The 19,387-nt window shown below is 47.3% G+C and overlaps 1 protein-coding gene across 5 annotated transcripts in view; it reads left to right on the forward strand.

The window, feature by feature from the left end:
* The first annotated feature begins 222 nt into the window (after positions 1-222).
* The window catches only part of CDC45 (cell division cycle 45), a 33,639-nt gene continuing 14,474 nt past the window's right edge, over positions 223-19,387 (forward strand). For 3 of the 5 annotated variants that reach the window (XR_009251117.1, XM_058692982.1, XM_058692981.1), the window contains exons 1-13: positions 223-240; positions 600-681; positions 812-871; positions 1,616-1,708; positions 3,152-3,289; positions 4,256-4,402; positions 10,421-10,476; positions 12,094-12,142; positions 13,919-13,980; positions 15,705-15,755; positions 17,111-17,230; positions 18,829-18,960; positions 19,230-19,328. Coding sequence is in view for 4 of the 5 variants with exons in the window: in XM_058692982.1 (XP_058548965.1) it covers positions 631-681; positions 812-871; positions 1,616-1,708; positions 3,152-3,289; positions 4,256-4,402; positions 10,421-10,476; positions 12,094-12,142; positions 13,919-13,980; positions 15,705-15,755; positions 17,111-17,230; positions 18,829-18,960; positions 19,230-19,328 (1,058 nt within the window). In the remaining variant the exon portion in view is untranslated. Of the gene's footprint in view, positions 241-305; positions 682-811; positions 872-1,615; positions 1,709-3,151; positions 3,290-4,255; positions 4,403-10,420; positions 10,477-12,093; positions 12,143-13,918; positions 13,981-15,704; positions 15,756-17,110; positions 17,231-18,828; positions 18,961-19,229; positions 19,329-19,387 lie in introns of those variants that run through there. The other 2 variants (XM_058692983.1, XM_058692985.1) reach the window with 2 other exon arrangements.

The raw sequence follows: 19,387 nt of genomic DNA on the forward strand, positions 1-19,387 counted from the left end.
ATTTTTTGTTCACTCTAGGGTAATTTGTGTAATTTTTTAGAATTACATTTTTATAGTACTCCCCTCTAGACCAATTTAGTTGTCCCCATTCTCCTTATCTACTACACTACCCAGAATGCACGTAGACCTTCCGGCCTTTGCGTCAGCCATCGAGGAAGCTGGCGGAAGTAAGCTACACATTTGCCTTCGAACTATGCCGAGAGTTTACCGAAATCGTAAACTGACGACTTCGTTCAATGTGTAAGTGAATTGAATTTATGGCGTGATTTCCTTTTCCTGGAGGGCCCAGTGGGAGGCAATAGGCTTCTCTTCCCAAACTAAAGATGTCCACCAAACGTCGGATTTGTGGGTAAAAGGGAGTCAGAACTGAAGTGGGCAACATTGTTTGCGTCTTGCTTGTGGATGACGCTCCTTTAGGAGCGGGCCTAACATTTCCAGCCCGGTTGGCGGAGCGCTAGGCCCGCCTCCAATATGGCCCAATCGGGAAGAGGGAAAAGCTGAGAACTAAGTAGGTATTGGTTGGCTTCTGGGCTAATCGGAAGAGTCCCTGTTTGGCGGGAGTCTTGACCGCCGCCGGAGCTCTTCTCTTGGATCTTCAGAGCCAGCTCTGGGTGTCCGGCCGCCGTGGCCATGTTTGTGTCCGATTTCCGCAAGGAGTTCTACGAGGTGGTTCAAAACCAGGTGACCCTTTTTCTTACATCTCGTGGCCTTGTGGGGGGGGGGGGGAGGATCCGGGGGAGCGGCCCTGGGAGGGCACGAGGGGCCCGCGTTCTGTTGTCTGCGTTCAACTGGCCCTCTCTTTTCCTGACAGAGGGTGCTTCTCTTTGTGGCCTCGGACGTGGACGCTCTGTGCGCTTGCAAGATTCTTCAGGTGAGCGTTGCGTACTTTGGGAGGGAAGGGCCGGGGCCAAAGGGTGAGGGAGCAGGCGGGGCCCCGGGAAGAATTTGGGAGTGCAGGATGGGCTGGGAGTCGGCGCAGGAGGTGAGGAGCGCATAGGGAACCGCTCTTCTCCCCACCCGCCAGGAGAGAGTGCAGGCTAGGGTAAGGGGCTGGAGCAACTGAAATCTGGGGAGAGGGACTTTTAGAGGTCGCCTTTCTGGCAAGAGTATTGGGTGGGTTAAAGAAGGATGCGGCAAAAGGCAGTTAGTATTTTTGCAATAACCTGGCTGAAAAATGGTTGCATTGAAGAGACCGTTAGACTTGGAGTGGCTCCTGTGACAACTGAGGGCACAGTGGTGTCATAAGCAATATAGGAAATACAGGATTCTTTTCTCTATTAGGAAAGATCATTGGTTCGGTTTTGAATATGGTGCAATTTTTACATGACATTTGATCAGGCTGTTGGGTCAGGAACTACTTCCCCGAAGACCTAGAAATAAAATAAGCCTCCCCCACCCTCGATGTTTTCCTTTGGTGATTTTCAAAAATTCATTAAAGTTCACAGAATGATATAGTCAACACTCATATTTCTATCACCTAGTTTCTTCCATTAACATTTTACTAAACTTATCACAGGTCATTCGTTTCTCAACCTTATTTATTTTTTTTAAGTGCATTTCAAAGTAAATTGCAGACGTCCTAAATATGATAACTTTTGGAAATGATCTCTCTCAGGCTCTGTTCCAGTGTGATCACGTGCAGTATACGCTGGTTCCGGTTTCTGGGTGGCAAGAACTTGAAACTGCATTTCTTGAGCATAAAGAACAGGTATGATAGAAGCATTTTAGAGTCATTAGTCTTTTTTTTTTTTTTTAATTCAGTTGCAATTTAACACTAGCATTCTTTCTAGGTCCTCAATAGGTTGCTTGTATGTTTAAGTATCAACTACATTAGCCAATATGGAAGGAAAAAATGAGATATATGCAGAGTGACTTACTCTCAAGTTGTAGAGACAGAATTGATAACCAAAAAAGATAGTGAATGTGGACACCGTCTAACTTTGAATTTGTGTTGCAGGCATTTCGTTGTAAGGTGCTTAGAGTTTAGCAGTTTGATTTTGATATGGCCTAGTTAAAATTATGTTAGATAAGGTGGCTATTTTACATTATCTTTCCAAGAAAAAGTATCCCAGTTCCAACTGGTAATCCAGGAACATATCTTCTCCCTTTGCAATTTAAACAGTAGAGGCCAGGACTCTTACCACCTCTGCATGGGGTTATGCTGAGAGATGGGACATTTTAGATCCCACTGGATGGGACTGGAGTAGGGAAGAGGGTCTCTGGAGTCTGTGGCAACATTTAGGACTGTCCAGAGATAATCCTTGCCTGGAGCTCCTGTCATCACGGAAGGAGCTACCTGTACCAACCTGATATTTATAAGCAAAAGGTTCTCTATAGAGATAGGATATAGTAAGACTTAAAATGATATTTAGATGCTTATTAAGCATGGGGTGCCCGAGACTTGTTACAAATTTAAACCTGTACGACACTGTCAGTACAGAGAGGCAGCACAGTAGAGTGACTGAGATCTGCAAAGGCCCATTTATTTACTTATTAAAAAAATTTTTTTAATGCTTATTTATTTTTCAGAGAGACAGAGCATGAGCAGGGGAGGGCAGAGAGAGGGAGACACAGAATCCGAAGAAGGCTCCAGGCTCTGAGCTGTCAGCACAGAGCCTGACACAGGGCTCAAACTCACCAACAGTGAGATCATGACCTGAGCCAAAGTCACCTAGATGCCCCATATTATTATTATTTTTTAATGTCTATTTTTGAGAGAGAGAGAAAGTGTGAGTCGGGGAGGGACAGAGAGAGAGACATAGAAGTCAAATGCTTAACTGACTGAGCCACCCAGGTACCCCTGCAGAGGCCCATTTATGCATTTGAAGTCTTGTTCTGCTCCTCATCAACTTCTTGACCCTGTGCATGAGACTGAGTCATGCTGAACCTCCATGTGCTCCTTGGTGAAGCAGAGACAGCCACAGGGCTGCCCACGGGGCCTATCTCAAGGTGTCATCATGGAAATGAAATGGCATATGTAGTACATTAAAGCACTTCACACAGGCCAACTGTGTAAAGCCCCTTGCCATCAGGGCCTCACTGGTGTCAGGGGCTTGATATGTCTCAGCAGAAGGACTCAGAGACCTAATATGCTGAAGGTAAAGGATCTACTCAAGGCACTTACTTCCCAATGTCTCTCTCTTTTTTTCAGTTCCATTATTTTATTCTCATAAACTGTGGAGCTAATGTAGACCTATTGGATATCCTTCAGCCTGATGAAGATGCCATATTTTTTGTGTGTGACACCCACAGGCCAGTTAATGTCGTGAATGTCTATAATGACACCCAGGTAACTAGGCCTTTGGGGCCCATGTCTTCCCCAAGTTCTATCCTTTGTCTGTACCTTTTATGCCATGGGCAACATCGCACCTGATGTTCTAAGCAAGGCATGTATCCACCTCTCCTACAAGAGTTAGACCATCCTGAGGGCAAGAATCTGGTCTTGCTTATCTGTGGTGAGAAACATAGCACCTAAGTAAGTCTTGGAGGCGCTCAGAATGCATTTTGGAATTCACTTAACCTAGAAAGTGTAGGGACCAGAACCCTGCACTGAGCCTGCCCTTGGAGCTGAGGCCCAGCCTGGTGTCATTGAATACCAGGGGATCTAGAGGCGTTAGCCCTACAAGTGGGGCTAGGGCCTGCCCTGCCCATCCAAAGGGTAGTGTGAGGACCAACAAGACAATAGTGTAAGAGACCACTGTTAGCCTAACATGGCCATGCTGTGCTTCCTCTTTGAACCCCCAGCAGCAAACATGGAGCCTGGCACAGGACAGCCACCTAACCATTCTCTGAGTTGATCCCACCCATGTTATCAAAGTGTTGGCCCTGATGTTCTCATGTGAAGGACCACTCTAAGTGAAGTCAGCCTGGAACTGCTTTTAGAGACAGCAGTTTTACTCCCTTAGGGGTCGCACACCTCCCTGTCTTCTCTCAGAGTCCAAGTTGTGGGGTGTTCGTTTTGTTTGCTTGGAGTGTGGCATGAGAGGGAGTCTTTTTTCCCCAGATTTACATGACTGGATAGTTTTTTTTAATTTTTGGAATGTTTGCATATCGCGTGGTGCAACTCCAATGCCTCTGAGAGGAAATGAAAGCAAGAAAATGTTTGAGAAGTCTGAAATTCTCAAGTGGCTCTTTGTACGGAAACCTTAATGAGTCAGCTCATTGGGAAATAAGATTCTGTAAGAGAAAACATGTAATGGAGAGTTTTCTGTCAATGAGAGAAGAGAGCCTTGATTGCTTTTTGTTTTAATCTTAGATCAAACTACTCATTAAACAAGATGATGATCTTGAAGTTCCTGCCTATGATGATATCTTCAGGGATGAAGAAGAAGGTGAAGAGCATTCAGGAAATGAAAGTGACAATGGGTCAGAGCCTTCTGTGAAGCGCACACGGTTAGAAGAGGTGGGTTTTGGCCTCACCACCGTCTTGAGTAACGTCGTTCCCAGAGGTCAGAGCTCAGGCTGGAGCCTTCGGGGTCCAGGGGTGGCTGGGATTCAGCAGGCACTGGTATTGACCCTAGACTCTGCTATCCCCTGGCTGCGTGGCTTCAGGCAGGCTACTGAACTTCTCTGAGCTTTGACATCCTTGTCTGTACAGTAGAATTTCATCAGATGAAATGAAACTTAGGATAGCTCAGCTCTTTGGTGAGCAATACAGAAAGTGACACCTGGGTGGCTCAGTCAGTTAAACATCCAACTCTTGATTTCAGCTCAGGTCGTGGGGTTGCAGTTTGTGGGTTCAAGCCCCATGTTGGGCTCTGCGCTGACAGTACAGAGCGTGCTTGGGATTCTCTCTCCCTCTCTCTACCCTTCCCCTGCTCATATGCTCGCTCGTGCTCTCTCTCTCTCTCAAAGTAAATAAACATTAAAAAAAAAAAAAAGGCAGCAATACAGAGAAACGATAAATACCATAAACATCCTCTCCCTTCTCCACTCCCCTCCGGATTCTCTGCAGTCACCATGAAGGAACGACATGGATCTATGGCCCTCAGCCAGGCTCAGTCTCCAGTGGTGATTCCAGGGGAAGCATCTTGTGTGCAAAGATTAGAGTTGTTTGAGCCTCGTGAGTCTTGGGTCTGAGATGCTTACCCGATCTGGGGCCTGGCCAACAGAAGTGGCCTGCCCAACACTGGTGGCTTCTGCTACATGGAAAATTAAAGGTGGGAGGCAGTTGTTCCTCTAATAGGGCCATGTTTTATTCTAGTGTTCAGTGCTGTGGAAGAAGCTGATGCCCTCTGATTCCCAGTCCTGGGTGTCCATGCTGAAATTTGCCTCTGGAATGTTTCATCCTTGGCCTGACATTTCCCAATAAGGTGCTTTAGCAGAGCTCTTTTGAGCCATTTTGGGGATATTCAGTACACTCTGTCCATCTGAGGGGTGTGTCCTGTAAAGGTAGGAGTGTTTTCTCCTTACCTTTCCTGCCTTTGAGCCATCCTTTCTCTAGAGTTTTGGGTAGTCTGATCAGAGACCTCAGATACATTCTTAAATTCTCTTTCATCTTGTCTAGCTCTTTATCTGTTCCACTCTCTGGCCAACATCTGGTCTTTATCTTCTAATCTTTGATTTTTAACAGCTCTTTTTTTGTTATCTAAAGCTCCTTTTTGTTGTAGCATTCTTTTAACTATTAAAGAACTGCTTTTCATCAGGCTCCAAATATCAGTATCTGGGGGATTTTCTTTGGAAACATTCACGTTCTGCAGATAAGAATCTTAGAATTCTCCATCCCGACTAATAAATATATTTCAGCACCTACTCTGTGCCAGGTGTCAGTAAGGCCCTGGTGTCTCTGGGAGAGAACAAATTCCTGTCTTCACAAAGCTTCTTTTCCATTGGGGGAGATATCAGGAATGAGCACAGGTCAAGGATGGTTTCAGGTGGAGAGCTGTGTCATATCAGGAAAAATAAAGCAAGGTAAGGGGCTGGACAGGGAATGGGCTGCTTTTATGAAGGTGGCTATGGACACTTGACCTGAATGAGGAAGGAAAGAACCAAGAATATCCCTAGAAGGTACATCCAGTGCAGTGTACCCAGACACAAGGGCCCTGAGGGAAGAACAGGCAGGCTAGAACTGATGGGAGGGTTTGTCAGTAAAGAGAATGTCGTTGGTCTTGATGAGATGTCAGAACAGAACATGTCAGAGCCTCCATTGACATGCTTAATGCATCTATTTAGAATCTGAGTTTGTGAATGCTTTCTATGATATTCACATGCATAATTATGCATGTTACACATGTGTAACATGCATAATTTCCCACCGACTTTATTTTAAAAAAATTTTTGATGTATACAACACTTGAAAGGATAGTACAATGAATGCCCGTATACCTTTCATATAGATTCAACAATTTTGCACATTTGTCACATTTTGCCATATTTGCCTTCTTTTATATATATATATATGTATATATATGTATATTTTTTTCTTTTGCTTAATCATTTGAGAATAAGTTGCCGGGGGACCTAAGTTGCTTGGTCATTTAAACATCTGACTTTTGATTTCAGCTCAAGTCATGATCTTGCAGGTTGTTGGTTCAAGCCCTCATTGGGCTCTGTGCTGACAGTGTGGAGTCTGCTTGGAATTCTGTCTCTTTCCTTCTCTTTCTGTCCCCCACCGCCCCCAGGCACATGCATTCTCTCTCTCAAAATAAATAAGCTTTATCTACTTTTTAAAGTGTTTATTTATTTATTTTGAGAGAGAGAGAGAGCATGCCTGTATGCGAGCAGGGGAGGGGCAGAAAAAGAGGGAGAAAGAGAATCCAAAGCAGGCTGCACACTGTCAGCACAGAACCCAATGAGGGGCTCGATCCCACAAACTGTGAGATCATGACCTTAGCTGAAATCAAGAGTTGGATGTTTAACTGACTGAGCCACCCAGATGCCCCTAAATAAATAGTGAGCCACCCAGATGCCCCTAAATAAATAGACTTTAAAACTCATCTTCAGGGGCGCCTGGGTGGCGCAGTCGGTTAAGCGTCCGACTTCAGCCAGGTCACGATCTCGCGGTCCGTGAGTTCGAGCCCCGCGTCAGGCTCTGGGCTGATGGCTCGGAGCCTGGAGCCTGTTTCCGATTCTGTGTCTCCCTCTCTCTGCCCCTCCCCCGTTCATGCTCTGTCTCTCTCTGTCCCAAAAATAAATAAAAAAAAAAAGTTGAAAAAAAGAAAAAAAAAAAAAAACTCATCTTCAGGGCACCTGGGTGGCTCAGTCGGTTAAGCGTCTGACTTCTGCTCAGGTCATGAACTCGTGTTTTGTTAGTTCGAGCCCCGCATCTGGCTCTGCTGACAGCTTGGAGCCTGCTTTGGATTCTGGGTCTCCCTCTCTCTCTCTGCCCCTCCCCTGCTCATGCTCTGTCTCTCTCTGTTTCTCAAAAATAAATAAATGTTAAAAAACAAAAACAAAAAAACTCATCTTCTAAGATCATTCTCCTCTATAAATGCAATACCATTATTGTATGTAAGCAATTAACGGTGTCCTCTAATATTCAACCCATATTCAAATTTCACTTGTTCCCCAGAATAGATTTTGCAGCTGCTTTTGTTTCTGAAGTGTCATCCAACCAGGGCTGGCACATTTGCGTTTAGCTATTTCTCTTGTCTTTTTTTTTTTTTTTTTTAAATAAAGTGATATCTACACCCAACATGAGGCTGGAACTTATGACCCTGAGATCAAGAGTCACGCTTCTCTGACTGAGCCAGCCAGACACCCCTCTTAATTGTCTTTTCACCTAGACCAGGACCCCACTCTTTTTGTTTTTTCTTTTTTTTTCTGTTGTGTTTTGAATGACATTGGAGGCCAATCCAGTTGTCTAGTATTTATCACTTGTTTGTGGAGTACTTTTACTTGCTCCTCTATCCTTGTGTTTTCTGTAATCCAAGTTTAGGGCTACATATTTGATTTTGGTAAGTTAGCCCTTTGAGACTACCTCAACGGTAATTAAATCTTCATGATTTGTAAATATATGGATTCAAGATATATTCTCAGAAATATTTTTATTAATAAGAGTGTACACTCAGAGATTTAGAGACAACAGGCTATAAATGTGGAAACGTTACCTTCCTTTACTTCCCTTACTCTTCTCTGTTTATGTGAGTTTCTTATATTCTCTGTGTACATTTAGATCCACCTCATACAATGGTATAAATTTTGCTTCAACAGTCAAACATGATTCTATTCTAAAACTCAAGAGGATAAGGAAAGCCTATTGTATTTACCCGTTCTTCTTCCATCCTGATGTTCCAAGGTTTTTTCTTTTGTCATTTTCTTTCTATTTACAGAAAGTCCTTTAACTTTTTTTAGAGGCACTCTGCTGGCAGTAAATTCTCTTAGTATTCCTTTTCCTGAGAATTTCTTGACTTTTCCCTTCATTCCTGAAAGATATTTTCACAGGGTATGGGATTTGGGGTTAACAGCTGTTTTTGGTCAGTGCTTGAAAATGTTATGCTACTTCTGGCCCCTGTGGTTTCTAGTGAGAAATCTGCTGGCATTCATACTGTTTTATCCTATACATAAGATGTCATTTTTCTCTTGCTTTTTTTGAGATTTAAAAAAAAAATGGGGGCTCTAATATTCAGAAGTTTAATTACGATGTGTCTTGGTGTGGATTTCTTTGGGTTTAACCTATTGGGATTCAGTCAGCTTCTTGAATCTGTAGGTTTATATCTCTTGCCAGATTTTAAGCTAGATTTCTTTGTTTTCAGGCATTATTTATTCCAGGGTGTTTTCACCCTTTTGTTTTCCTCTCCTTCCAGGGCACCAATGACAGGAAAGTTAGGTCTTTTGTTGTAGGTTCACATGTTACTGTTTGTTTGTTTGTTTGTTTGTTTGTTTGTTTGTTTTTCCAGTCCATTTACCCCTCTATTAATCAGACTGGATATTTTCTATCATCGTATCTGCTGGTTCTTTTTCTGTTCCTCCATTTTGCTCTTGAGCCCCTCTACTGAGTTTCTATTTCAGTTATTGTAATTTTCAGTTTTAAATTTCATTTTGGTTCTTCATTTTTCTATTTATTTACTAAAGCTTCCTATTTTTTTCTTTTGTTTCAACTGTGTTTTTAATTACTCATTGAAGCATTTTTGTGATGGCTGCTTTAAAAATTTTTGTCAGATAATTCTCACATCTTTGTCATCTTTGAGTTAACATTTATGGATTTCCTGTTTTGGTGTTCAATTTGAGATTTTCCTGGCTCTTGGTGTGATGAGTGCTTTTCAAATGAAACCTGGACATTTTATTTTATGTTTTGAGACTCTGGACCTTAATTAAGCCTTCTGTGTTACCTGCTTTCTCTGACATCATTCTGGCAAAGGAGCAGGTGGGCAGCATGTCTCTTTATAGCCAGGTGGAGATAGAAGTTAAAGATTCTCCACTTGACCTCCATTAACCACCAAGAAGAGTGGCTCCTTGTTACCACTGGGCAAGAAAGTTCTAGGCTCACTACTTGGCCTCCTCTGATACCACCCCAGTGAGCATGTTGAGAGATGTTACAAGTGAAAGGTGGAAGTGTTACAGGTGGGAGGTATTCACCAGGGTGAGAGTCTAGGCTTCTACTTCGTCTTTGCCAAGTGGATAGGGGTGGGGCCACAGTTTTTGGTCGTGGTGGCTGGATTAGACCAATTATTGTCTAAAAGTTTTCTGTCTTTCAAGGCTGCTCTTTAGGATCCTTTGGCTTTTGTTGAGGACTTTTTTTCTCTGTGCCTGTTGGGGTTTCCAGGTTGCTGGCTTCTTCAGCTCCAAGTCTAGGATCTATAAGCAAAACAAAACAAAACAAAACAAAAAAAAAACAAAAAAAAACCCCAGTGGCTGGTACGTGGAAGGATATTGGTAACATTAGTGCTTAGTGATCTGGTGGGGAAGCCAGTATGAAGTAGCTATGCACTTCTGGATCACACAGTGATGGGGATGATGGAAGGCTGGAGTGGACAGACGGAGCACATGGACAGAGTGTAGCCTGAGCAGGCACTGGGGAAGCATCTGCTTCTGTCCACCATATGGTGTCTGTAGTGCCAGTGGGCTAGAGAGGTCTCAATCATCCCCCACTTCAGTTCTTCTCTTCTCTAGGACCAGGCTGAGCTCAGGACATGGGAATGAATGACCCATGTTTTCCCTCAGGGGTCCATGTCCAGTGGCTTCTGCCTGATTGGAACCTTCTCGGGCTACAGGAGTACATTCCTGGCTTATTTGCTCAACTTTTTTTTTAATGCTTATTTTGAAGGAGAGAGAGAGAGAGATAGCACATGAGCAGGGGAGGGACCGAGAGGGGGACACAGAATCCGAAGCAGTCTCCAGGCTCTGACTACAGAGCCTGATGTGGAGCTCGAACTCACAAGTTCTAAGAACATGACCTGAGCTGGAGTCAGATGCTTAACCAACTGAGCCACCCAGCCTCCCCTATTTGCTCAACCTTTTGTTCTCTTTGTCCCTACGTCAGGAGATAGTGGCACAAACCATGAAGAAGAGGCAGCGAAGAGAGTGGGAGGCCCGGAGGTGAGTGTGTACTACAAGCAGCACCCTGTGCCATGGAGTCTGCAATCCCTCTGGGATACCTATGTTTTCCATGGCGACTAGATACTTTCTTTTTTTTTTTTTTTTTTTTTTTTTTGCATTTGAGGACAATACATTTAGACAGAGAGAAAGAGATTGAGAGTGCCTGTGACCAGGGGAGGGGCAGAGAGAGGGAGAATTCCAAGCAGGCTCTGCACTGTCATTGCAGAGCCTGGCGCAGGGCTCAATCTCATGAATCATGAGATTATGACCTGAGCCAAAATCAAGAGTTGGATGCTTAACCAACTGAGCCACCCCAGGCACCCCCAATTCAGTTAGTTTAGAGTCTCTGGGCTGGTGGCTCCAGGAGTGAGCATGTGTTCCCTGTATCGGAGAAGAGCTCTGGATCCCCTCTGTATCATGCTGTGGTCTTACAAGTGGCAGGACTGGGCTCAGAGGTCTTCTGCTCTCTGTTAGGGATAACAGCCTCTTGTCTTTTATTTTTGTTGTTTTTCCAGATATAGTTTTATTTGTAAGTTCTTCCTAAATGAGATAGATGCTAATTGTATAAAAGTTTTCATAGAAAATGTGAATGAGAAGAAAACTGAATTATCTATAATTCCTCTTCACATTGCAAATTAAAAAATTGAAGTGCTCCAGGGGCACCTGTGTGGCTCAGTCGGTAAGCGTCTGACTTCAGCTCAGGTCACGATCTCACTGTTCATTTGTTCAAGCCCCACTTTAGGCTCTGTGCTGACAGCTCAGAGTCTGGAACCTGCTTCGAATTCTGTGTCTCCCTCTGTCTCTGCCCTTCCTCCACTCATGCGCTGATTCTCTCTCTCTTAAAAGTAAATAAATATTAAAAAAAAAATTGAAGCACTCTAAAATAAAAAAATGGAAAGATTATTGTAGCTTGAGGTGACCGTGCCACAGTGCTGTTGAGTTGAGTATTCCTTACTTGATCCAGTCCCTGAAAGTCTCTGCTGTTCCAGCTGAGGGCGTTGTACTTGGCTACTCCCTCATGAAAGGACAATGAAAATATATTTCGGGAAGTGCAATGAAAAGGAAAGTGAATATAATCCATATTCAATGATTGGAAGAGATTCTGGCTTTGAATCAATCTTCCTGGGGTATCCATACTTGTGTATTTTTTATGTGATCATAACACGCACCTAATTTTGCATTGTTTTTACTTAATCTAACCATTTTTGATAGTTCCAACACTTTTATGACTTGCATTATACTTATATGGCCAATCTCCTTTTCAAACTGGAGGTTACTTCTGGTATTTTGCCATGACAAATAAGGCTGCAATGAACAATTGTGTTTGTGCACATAGTGTTGTCTTGCCTGTTCCTTTGAATTGTTGTCTTAGGATAAAAGTGGGATTCTAAGATTATTCTATGCCATTTTACTTCTTTCATTGCCACAAGGCTTTTATGTCAATATTGCTCCCTTTCCTGCATTGCACATGTGTACTCTGAAACAGTCCATAAGTGAATACAAAGAGTACTGTGACTTAATGTGTTTCTTTGATTACTGTCAAGTTTTAGCATTTTCCAAATGTTTGTCTTCCTTGTACTGCTTCCTGTTGAAGAACTGCATTTTATGTCATTACAGAAGAGACATCCTCTTTGACTATGAACAGTATGAATATCACGGGACGTCGGTATGTACGAATAGGTGTACTTCACCATAAAGTTCTGACTCAAGGGTCAGTGACCTAAAACATGAGGAGAAATGAGCATATGTTTTAGAACCACAAAAGCCTGGGGTGCCTGGGTAGCTCAGGTGGTTAGATGTCCAACTTCGGTCCAGATCATGATCTCGCGGTCCATGAGTTTGAGCCCCGCGTCGGGCTCTGTGCTGACAGCTCAGAGCCTGGAGCCTGTTTCAGATTCTGTGTCTCACTCGCTCTCTGCCCCTCCCCCATTCATGCTCTCTCTCTGTCTCAAAAATAAACGTTAAAAAAAAATTTTTTTAGAACCATAAAAGCCTGATTTGAATCTGAGCCTCACAACTTCTGCTGTGTGACCTAGGGCATGTGGGGCAGCCTCTCTGAGACTTAAACTTTTGTTCCTCCATAAAAGGAAGAGAACAGCCCTCATTTCAGAGGCAGTTGTTAGGATGATCCTGCACACCCAATAGGTAACCAAAGGACAACAGCTATTATTTTTGTTCACCATCAAAAATACAGAACAAGTCTGTGTTTATAATTACCAAGGCCCATCACTGCATGTGTTATGGAACAGAATTTCACATGGAAAACCTACTGTGTTGACTGTGGCAGGTATTTTTTTGCTTTGTTTTGTTTAATTTATTAAAAAAAAATTTTTTTTTTTTAAGTTTGTTTACTTATTTTGAGAGAAAGCATGCACAAGCAGGGGAGGGGCAGAGAGAAGGAGAGAGAATCCTCAGCAGACTCTGCATCATCAGTGCAGACCTTGATGCGGGGCTTGAACTCATGAACTGTGAGATTATGACCTGAGCTGAGATCAAGAGTCGGACGCTTAACCAACTGTGCCACCCGGGTGCCCCTGACTCTGGTACTGTTGAGCAGAGCTCAAGGCTGTAAGGATCCCTAGAAAATTAGTTTCAGTAAAATATGTGTTCAGTGTTAGCATTTGGCCCTGGGACCTTGAACTCTGAGTGCCATATTTCCAGTATCCCTTTTAGTATCAAGGTCTCATTGTCCTTTGAAAGATCATCTTTTTCCCTCTCTGCTCTGCCCCAGCACATGGAAAATTCCAAGCAGTGGGAGGTGGGTGGGGCAGCAGTTGCCCAGCTCCCTCCAGATTTGTGAATCATTCCCTTGGAAATCCTCTCTGGTGGGCAGCCCAGCATCGCACAGCCAATGGGACTTTAGAATCTTCTGGTCAGACACTGATACCCCTTGTTGTCTCCTACCAAAACCCAGACTATGCTCACAGGGAGTTAGTTGCTTCTGTCTGCAGACAGCCCTGTTAGAAAGATCTTCCTCACAGAGGTCCGGAAGCACCCTTCCTCTTTAACGACCAGGTAATGAGAACCAAGGCCCTGCTTCATCCAGCCTTCCTGAGAGTGTGTGTAAGCCTGCCAGCCAGCCAGGAGGAGTGTGTGGACAAAGGTCCCTAACCTCCTGGCTTCATTGCCTCCCCAGGTATCACTGAGGGACCCAGTGAGTTGTGTAGAGGCACTAGCACAGTGCTGTACTCAGGTGTTCTCCCTTGCATGATGAAGTATGTACATAGAAATGACTAGTTAGCAGAGGAGACCATGCAGATGACTTGAGTTCCTCTGTCTTCCTCCCTTGGTTTGGCCTGGAATCCACCCATGCTTCCTTCCCTAGCTGGGAAAACCTTTGATCTTTAGGGGCTTGGCTGGGATCCTGGACAACCCAGCCCTGGTGCACACCCTGCCTAGGAGCACAGCTGCCTTGGACCTCAGGCTTCTTTCTTTCTTTCAGTCAGCCATGGTGATGTTTGACCTGGCGTGGATGATGTCAAAAGACTTGAACGACATGCTGTGGTATGTAGGCCCCAGTCAAGACCAGTGCTATGTGGGGCTTCCTTCTCCAAGTAGCTCTGTCCTTCCACAGTGAGAACAGGGTCTGGAAGAAGACATCACTGTGTGGTCCCCACCAGGAACATTGGACACAACCCCTTTCTGGGAATAGGCATAGCCCTGGTTTTCTTCCTTTGAGGCTTTTGTCTGCATACAAACTCCTAGGGGAAATGTAGGGAGCATTGTTGGGTGCAGAGGGTCAGGGGGTGGGGCCTGAGTGCAGCTCTAACCTTCCCACCCTACCACTCAGCCTTGCTGCCTCGTAAATTCAGGTGACAGTAGGAGTGGGAGATTTGAATATGGCAGCCCTTGTCAGGCAGCTTTGCTTCCCTGGTGTGCTGTGAAATCTGGTACAGGAATAACCCTTAGCCCACCTCTGAGTTTGCTGCACTGGCTGCAAGCAGGAGCACCCAGCACATTGGGGTGCTGTACACAGGTTGGTTTAAAAACTAAACCCAGAGTCTGAGGAAAGAAAATACAGGTCCGGCCTGCTCCACCCCCTCGGTCCTCTGCTCTAGTTCTGGTTTTCTCCTCTACGAGATGAGGGGATATTCTTTCCAGGCCTGAGCCCATGGTGGGGATTGTAATGGTCTTTGCTGAATCAGGGTTTTATGACAGCCGGGGGCTGGGGCAGGACCAAAGCCCTGGTTACACCTAGGCCCCAGGGTGCTCTGTCATCACCCTGAGCAGATGCCTACCTGCCATCCTCAGGTTCAGCTCTCTTAGCCTCACCTGCACTCCCTGCTATGTGCTTGGGGGCACCCTTGACGGCCCACTCACAACAAGTACCTCCAGTTTAGCACTGATGTCAGAATATGCCCCCTTGAAATGCCTCCAGAAAACTCCAGATATAGCACAAGAACAAATGCAAAATAATCTGATACAAAATATATGCATGGGAAGGTTGGAAGGAGGAAAGGGTGGGCTTGGGAAGACGCCCCATGGTGGCATGTTTTGAAGAAGACCTGAGAAGGGACTCACTGCACTGACAGATATGGTGGGGTGCTCGAATGCCCTGCCCCCACATGAACCTTCCAGGGCCTCTCCATCTCACTGCTCCCAGCATCTTTGACTATTCTTGGCTCTGGTCCCAGAGGGGGTTATTGAAGGACGCTGCCTGGAGACTGACAGAGGGTAATACCTGAGGTCCTGGTTCCTTCTGCCATGGGCTGGCCATGGTCCTTGGGGAGGTCAGGCCAGCTTGGGCCTCCATCATCTCATCCACAAAAGATGAGCTTAGAGACAGGACCTTGGAAGGCTCTTAAGAGGCCTAAATTCTGTGACTCTATGTCCTGCCATTTCATACCAGGACAACAGACATGGACTTGATGAGGGTCTGTTGTGGTGTAAGCCATATTGCAGAGGGGCAGGTGACATGAGGGGCTTGGGGGTGGAGTGACACACCAGGACCCACCAGCAACTGAGCACCAAGTCTGCTGCAGCTCTGCTCCAGAAAGATGAGGGTGGAGAGTGTTGGGGTCAGCCAGCTCCCAGAGACCACGTCAGGCCTGCCATCCTTGCCCTGGGAGAGCTCCCTCCTGTGCACCAGAAGTTCCCACTGCTGTGCTGCTATGCTGGGAGCCCTGAGTTGGCTCCATAACCTTCTACCCTGCAGAGGAGAGACTGTCGGGTGGCGGGCCTGGGCCAGGCCATGCTCCTGTGAGCTTTGTTGCACTCTTCTCTTCCAGGTGGGCCATCGTTGGACTAACGGACCAGTGGGTGCAAGACAAGATCACCCAGTAAGGATGCACTCACTCAGGCTGTCAGAGGTTGGCCTGTGCTGTGGCCATGTGCATGGCCTGGCTGCAGCCCAGTTTTGCAGTGGGAAGATGGGTGGCAGAGCCCTGATGAGGAGGGGGCTGGCCTTAGGCCTGGATCCTTGTCACCGAGGAAGGGCTTAGAACTAGGCCTTGTATGGATGCTTCATCCACCCTCGGGGAGCCCAGCAGGTGGAGCCAGAGGTGAGAGGAGGGAGCTCAGTATCCTGGCTCTCCATGTGGTCCTTGCAAGGTAGACATGGGGGCTCTGGGAGGAGGAGGTGAGGACCCCAGGAGTCCTACCAGGGAGGGTGGATGTGATCTCAACGGTAAGGGGAAGGCTGGCAAGGACTGCCAGGAGGGCTGGCATGGAGCCAAATTCTCTTTTGCCCCTTGGTGAGTGGGCTTTAGTGCTCCCCATCACTCCTGATGGAGAGCTGAAGGGCTGCCCCAGAATAGAGATACCTGGGAAGCATGGGGTGCCGGCACCCCCTCTCATCCGCATTATGGTGGCCATCAGGTGAGGACTCTAAGACAATTGACAGGGACCCCTACCCTAACCCTGTCCAAGGACACTCCTTGTGCAGTTTACAGAGGCCCCAGCACCCCCATTCCCTGCCTCTCCACCCCACTCTGCCCACCTGAGTCATATGGTGTAGCCTAGGGACCAGGAGGGTTCTGAGTCTCACAGGCGTGGATACCTTGCTGGGCCTTGTTCCCCCTTCTCTCTTAAAGATGGCATGCGTTGTGTGCAGTGCCAGGCACTGTCCCTGGCCTATGGCAGCCCCTCACATGAGGCTCCACTGTCACTGTCCTGCTCAGTGGCCATCTGTAGGTGGATCTGGACTGGGGTCTGCCCTCTCCTGCTGTGCTTGAGAGGATCCACACCCTTTGCTGTGGACTACTGTCACTATGTAGTCCGTCCACTTGACTGTGACTGCTGGACAGGGCTCTGGCCTCCTGCAGTGCCTGCCCTCAGGAGGCCTCAAATAAGTAAGGGCAGGACAGCTGCCACCCAGAGGAGAGTGCAAGGGGGTAGGGGCTGCGGCCAGAGCCCACCCCTCCCAGCTCTGTCTACTCACATGCCCCCTTGGGCCTGGATCCTCGTCGTGGAGGAAGGGCTTAGAACCTAGCTGCCAAGGCCCTGGTGCCACAGCTGCATTTGGCTTTGCAGAGGTGGTGGACCTTCCTCATCCTGACAGGAACAACCTGTATGGTGGGCTAGCCCCTTAGCCTGTGAGGGGGGTCCCCCGAGGGAAGGAGGGAAGCCACGTGGCCTGGCTGCACATGAGGGAGGAAGGCATCCACCCAGGCGGCTGGCAGTGCTTTCATTCCAGGATGAAGTACGTAACGGACGTTGGCATCCTGCAGCGCCATGTGTCTCGGCACAACCACCGGAATGAGGATGAGGAGAACTCCCTCTCTGTGGACTGTACACGGATCTCCTTCGAGTATGAGTATCCTTGTTGTTCAGGCCGGCCAAGCACAGGCAACACCCCTGCCCTCAGTTTTGCTCAGCCACACACCACTTTATCACCTCTGCAACCCCAGCCCACATCCCCCTGGGGGTGGTGTGGTTGTGGCTGCGGAGTCGCAGGCCTGGATTGTACTGCTGTGTCTACTGTGTACCCAGGCAGGCAGTGGATGAAACTAGAGGCTTTGAGAAAGGGGCCCCCTGGTGTGCTCTCCAGGCTCGGCAAAGCACCAGGTACTGGGGAGTGGACTCTGTCCTGGCTCTTCTGTATGGCTTTGGCTCCTAAATGCCAGTGCTGTGTTCAGAAGCATCATCTATTTATTTACGGCTCATTGTAGGCCTGGTGTGTTGCAGGGCCTATCTGTGCAGTGCGGGCAGTTTAATGATGAGCGCAGACTCTTGCTAAGCCCGTCAGGAAGCAGTAAGCCAGCATGTGATTACAGAGCACAAATGTTCCATAAGAAGGTGGGGCATTGATGGAGTAACCAGGGGGTTGTTGGGTGGCAATACTCAGGAAAGGCCTTTGGGGGGGGCCACATCTCAGGCTGAGACTCAGACACACGGGGTGGGAAGGAGGACAGCCTGGGCCAAGACCGTGGCTGTGCAAAGGCCCTGAGGAAGGGACTGGAGAGATGAGTGCAGTCTGAAGGTCAGAGAGCCCAGGGCAGTGGGAGGTTGAGGAGGTTGTTGAGTTCAATTCTTTATGCTTAAAAGGTCCCTGGACTGCTGGTTGCAGGGATACAGACTGGCAGCTATAGGTATAAGGCAGGGCTGGGGCCTGCTGCTTCAGTGGTAGGTAGTGATGGCAGGAATGATGCTGTCCTATGCCTGCTGGGATGGATGGGGACCAATAAATGTGGATTTGGATAGGTGAGTAAGAAGGTCATGTCTAGGAAGACGTGTTAAATGTGAGGCATCTGAGCTCCCGGATTGGAGAGCCCACCAGGGCCTGACACAGGATGTCCAGGGATCAGGTCCCAGCCATCAGGCTGGGCAGCACTGAGGACAGAGCCCACCATGTGGTCAGAGCTAAGCCTCAAGGGCAGATGTGTTGGCAGAAATGCTGTCAGGGTACCAGCATGACACTGGGAGGTAGGCAGAACCAGCCGACATCCTGCTTAGACCCTTGGGACCGGGAAGAAGGGGCACACAATGGGGTGGGGACAGGATCACCCTCACACACAGCCATGCTCACAGCCCCACTGGCAGTAAACAGTGTGTTTAAGAAGAGGGGGTTTTGTTCAGGGGGGTCCAGCAGAGAGGCGGGTGTGGGAGAGGGCCAAGCTAGGTGTAGCATGCAGGGAGCAGATGTGATGACAGCATGGACTGCCCTGTGTAGCCATGAGGACTGTCTCTGTCACCACAGTACCTAGACTCTCAGAACCCCTGCGCCTCAGTTTCCCCGTCTGTCCAACAGTGATAATGGTGTGCAGACACCCCCTTATAAGCTCTCCATATGGGTCAAATGAAGCTAAGGAGGTGTAACTGGTTGTGCAGGCAGGCTCTCTGGGGATGGGTAGGGCCGTGCACTGCCCAAGCCACGGGTCACTGGCCAGCCACTGCCTCCTTGACTGGGCCCAGCCTCCGCCTGGCACTCTACCAGCACTGGTCCCTCCATGACAGCCTATGCAACACATGCTACACTGCAGCCAGGTTCAAGCTCTGGTCTGTGCATGGGCAGAAGCGTCTCCAGGAGTTCCTTGCAGACGTGGGGTGAGTGACCGCCTTGGCCCAGAGGCCCCCCACTCCTCCCACCAGGGGAAATGTCCCTCCCCTTGGTTGTGACCAACATTCAGAGGCTGCCTGTTTCTACCTGAAGTGTCTCACTCGGAGACCCCAGAATATTGCCCAAAGTCCTACATATGAAGACCCCTCTCATGAGCACTGGGACTCCTTGTAGAGTGCTCTCAGTCCCACTGGTGCTTGGTGACCTCCATCTGAAGCCAGGTTACTCATGTGACTGGTGCTTGTCATCTTTCCAGCCTCCCCTTGAAACAGGTGAAGCAGAAGTTCCAGTCCATGGATGTCTCCTTGAAGGAGAATTTGCGGGAGATGATCGAAGAGTCTGCAAATAAATTTGGGTAAACACGTGTTTTTCGGCGTTAAGCTTTGTTCAGGCTTCAGCTTTAACCTAAAATAA

The sequence above is a fragment of the Neofelis nebulosa genome, chromosome 11 (assembly GCF_028018385.1).
Source record: "Neofelis nebulosa isolate mNeoNeb1 chromosome 11, mNeoNeb1.pri, whole genome shotgun sequence".
Taxonomy (NCBI): domain Eukaryota; kingdom Metazoa; phylum Chordata; class Mammalia; order Carnivora; family Felidae; genus Neofelis; species Neofelis nebulosa.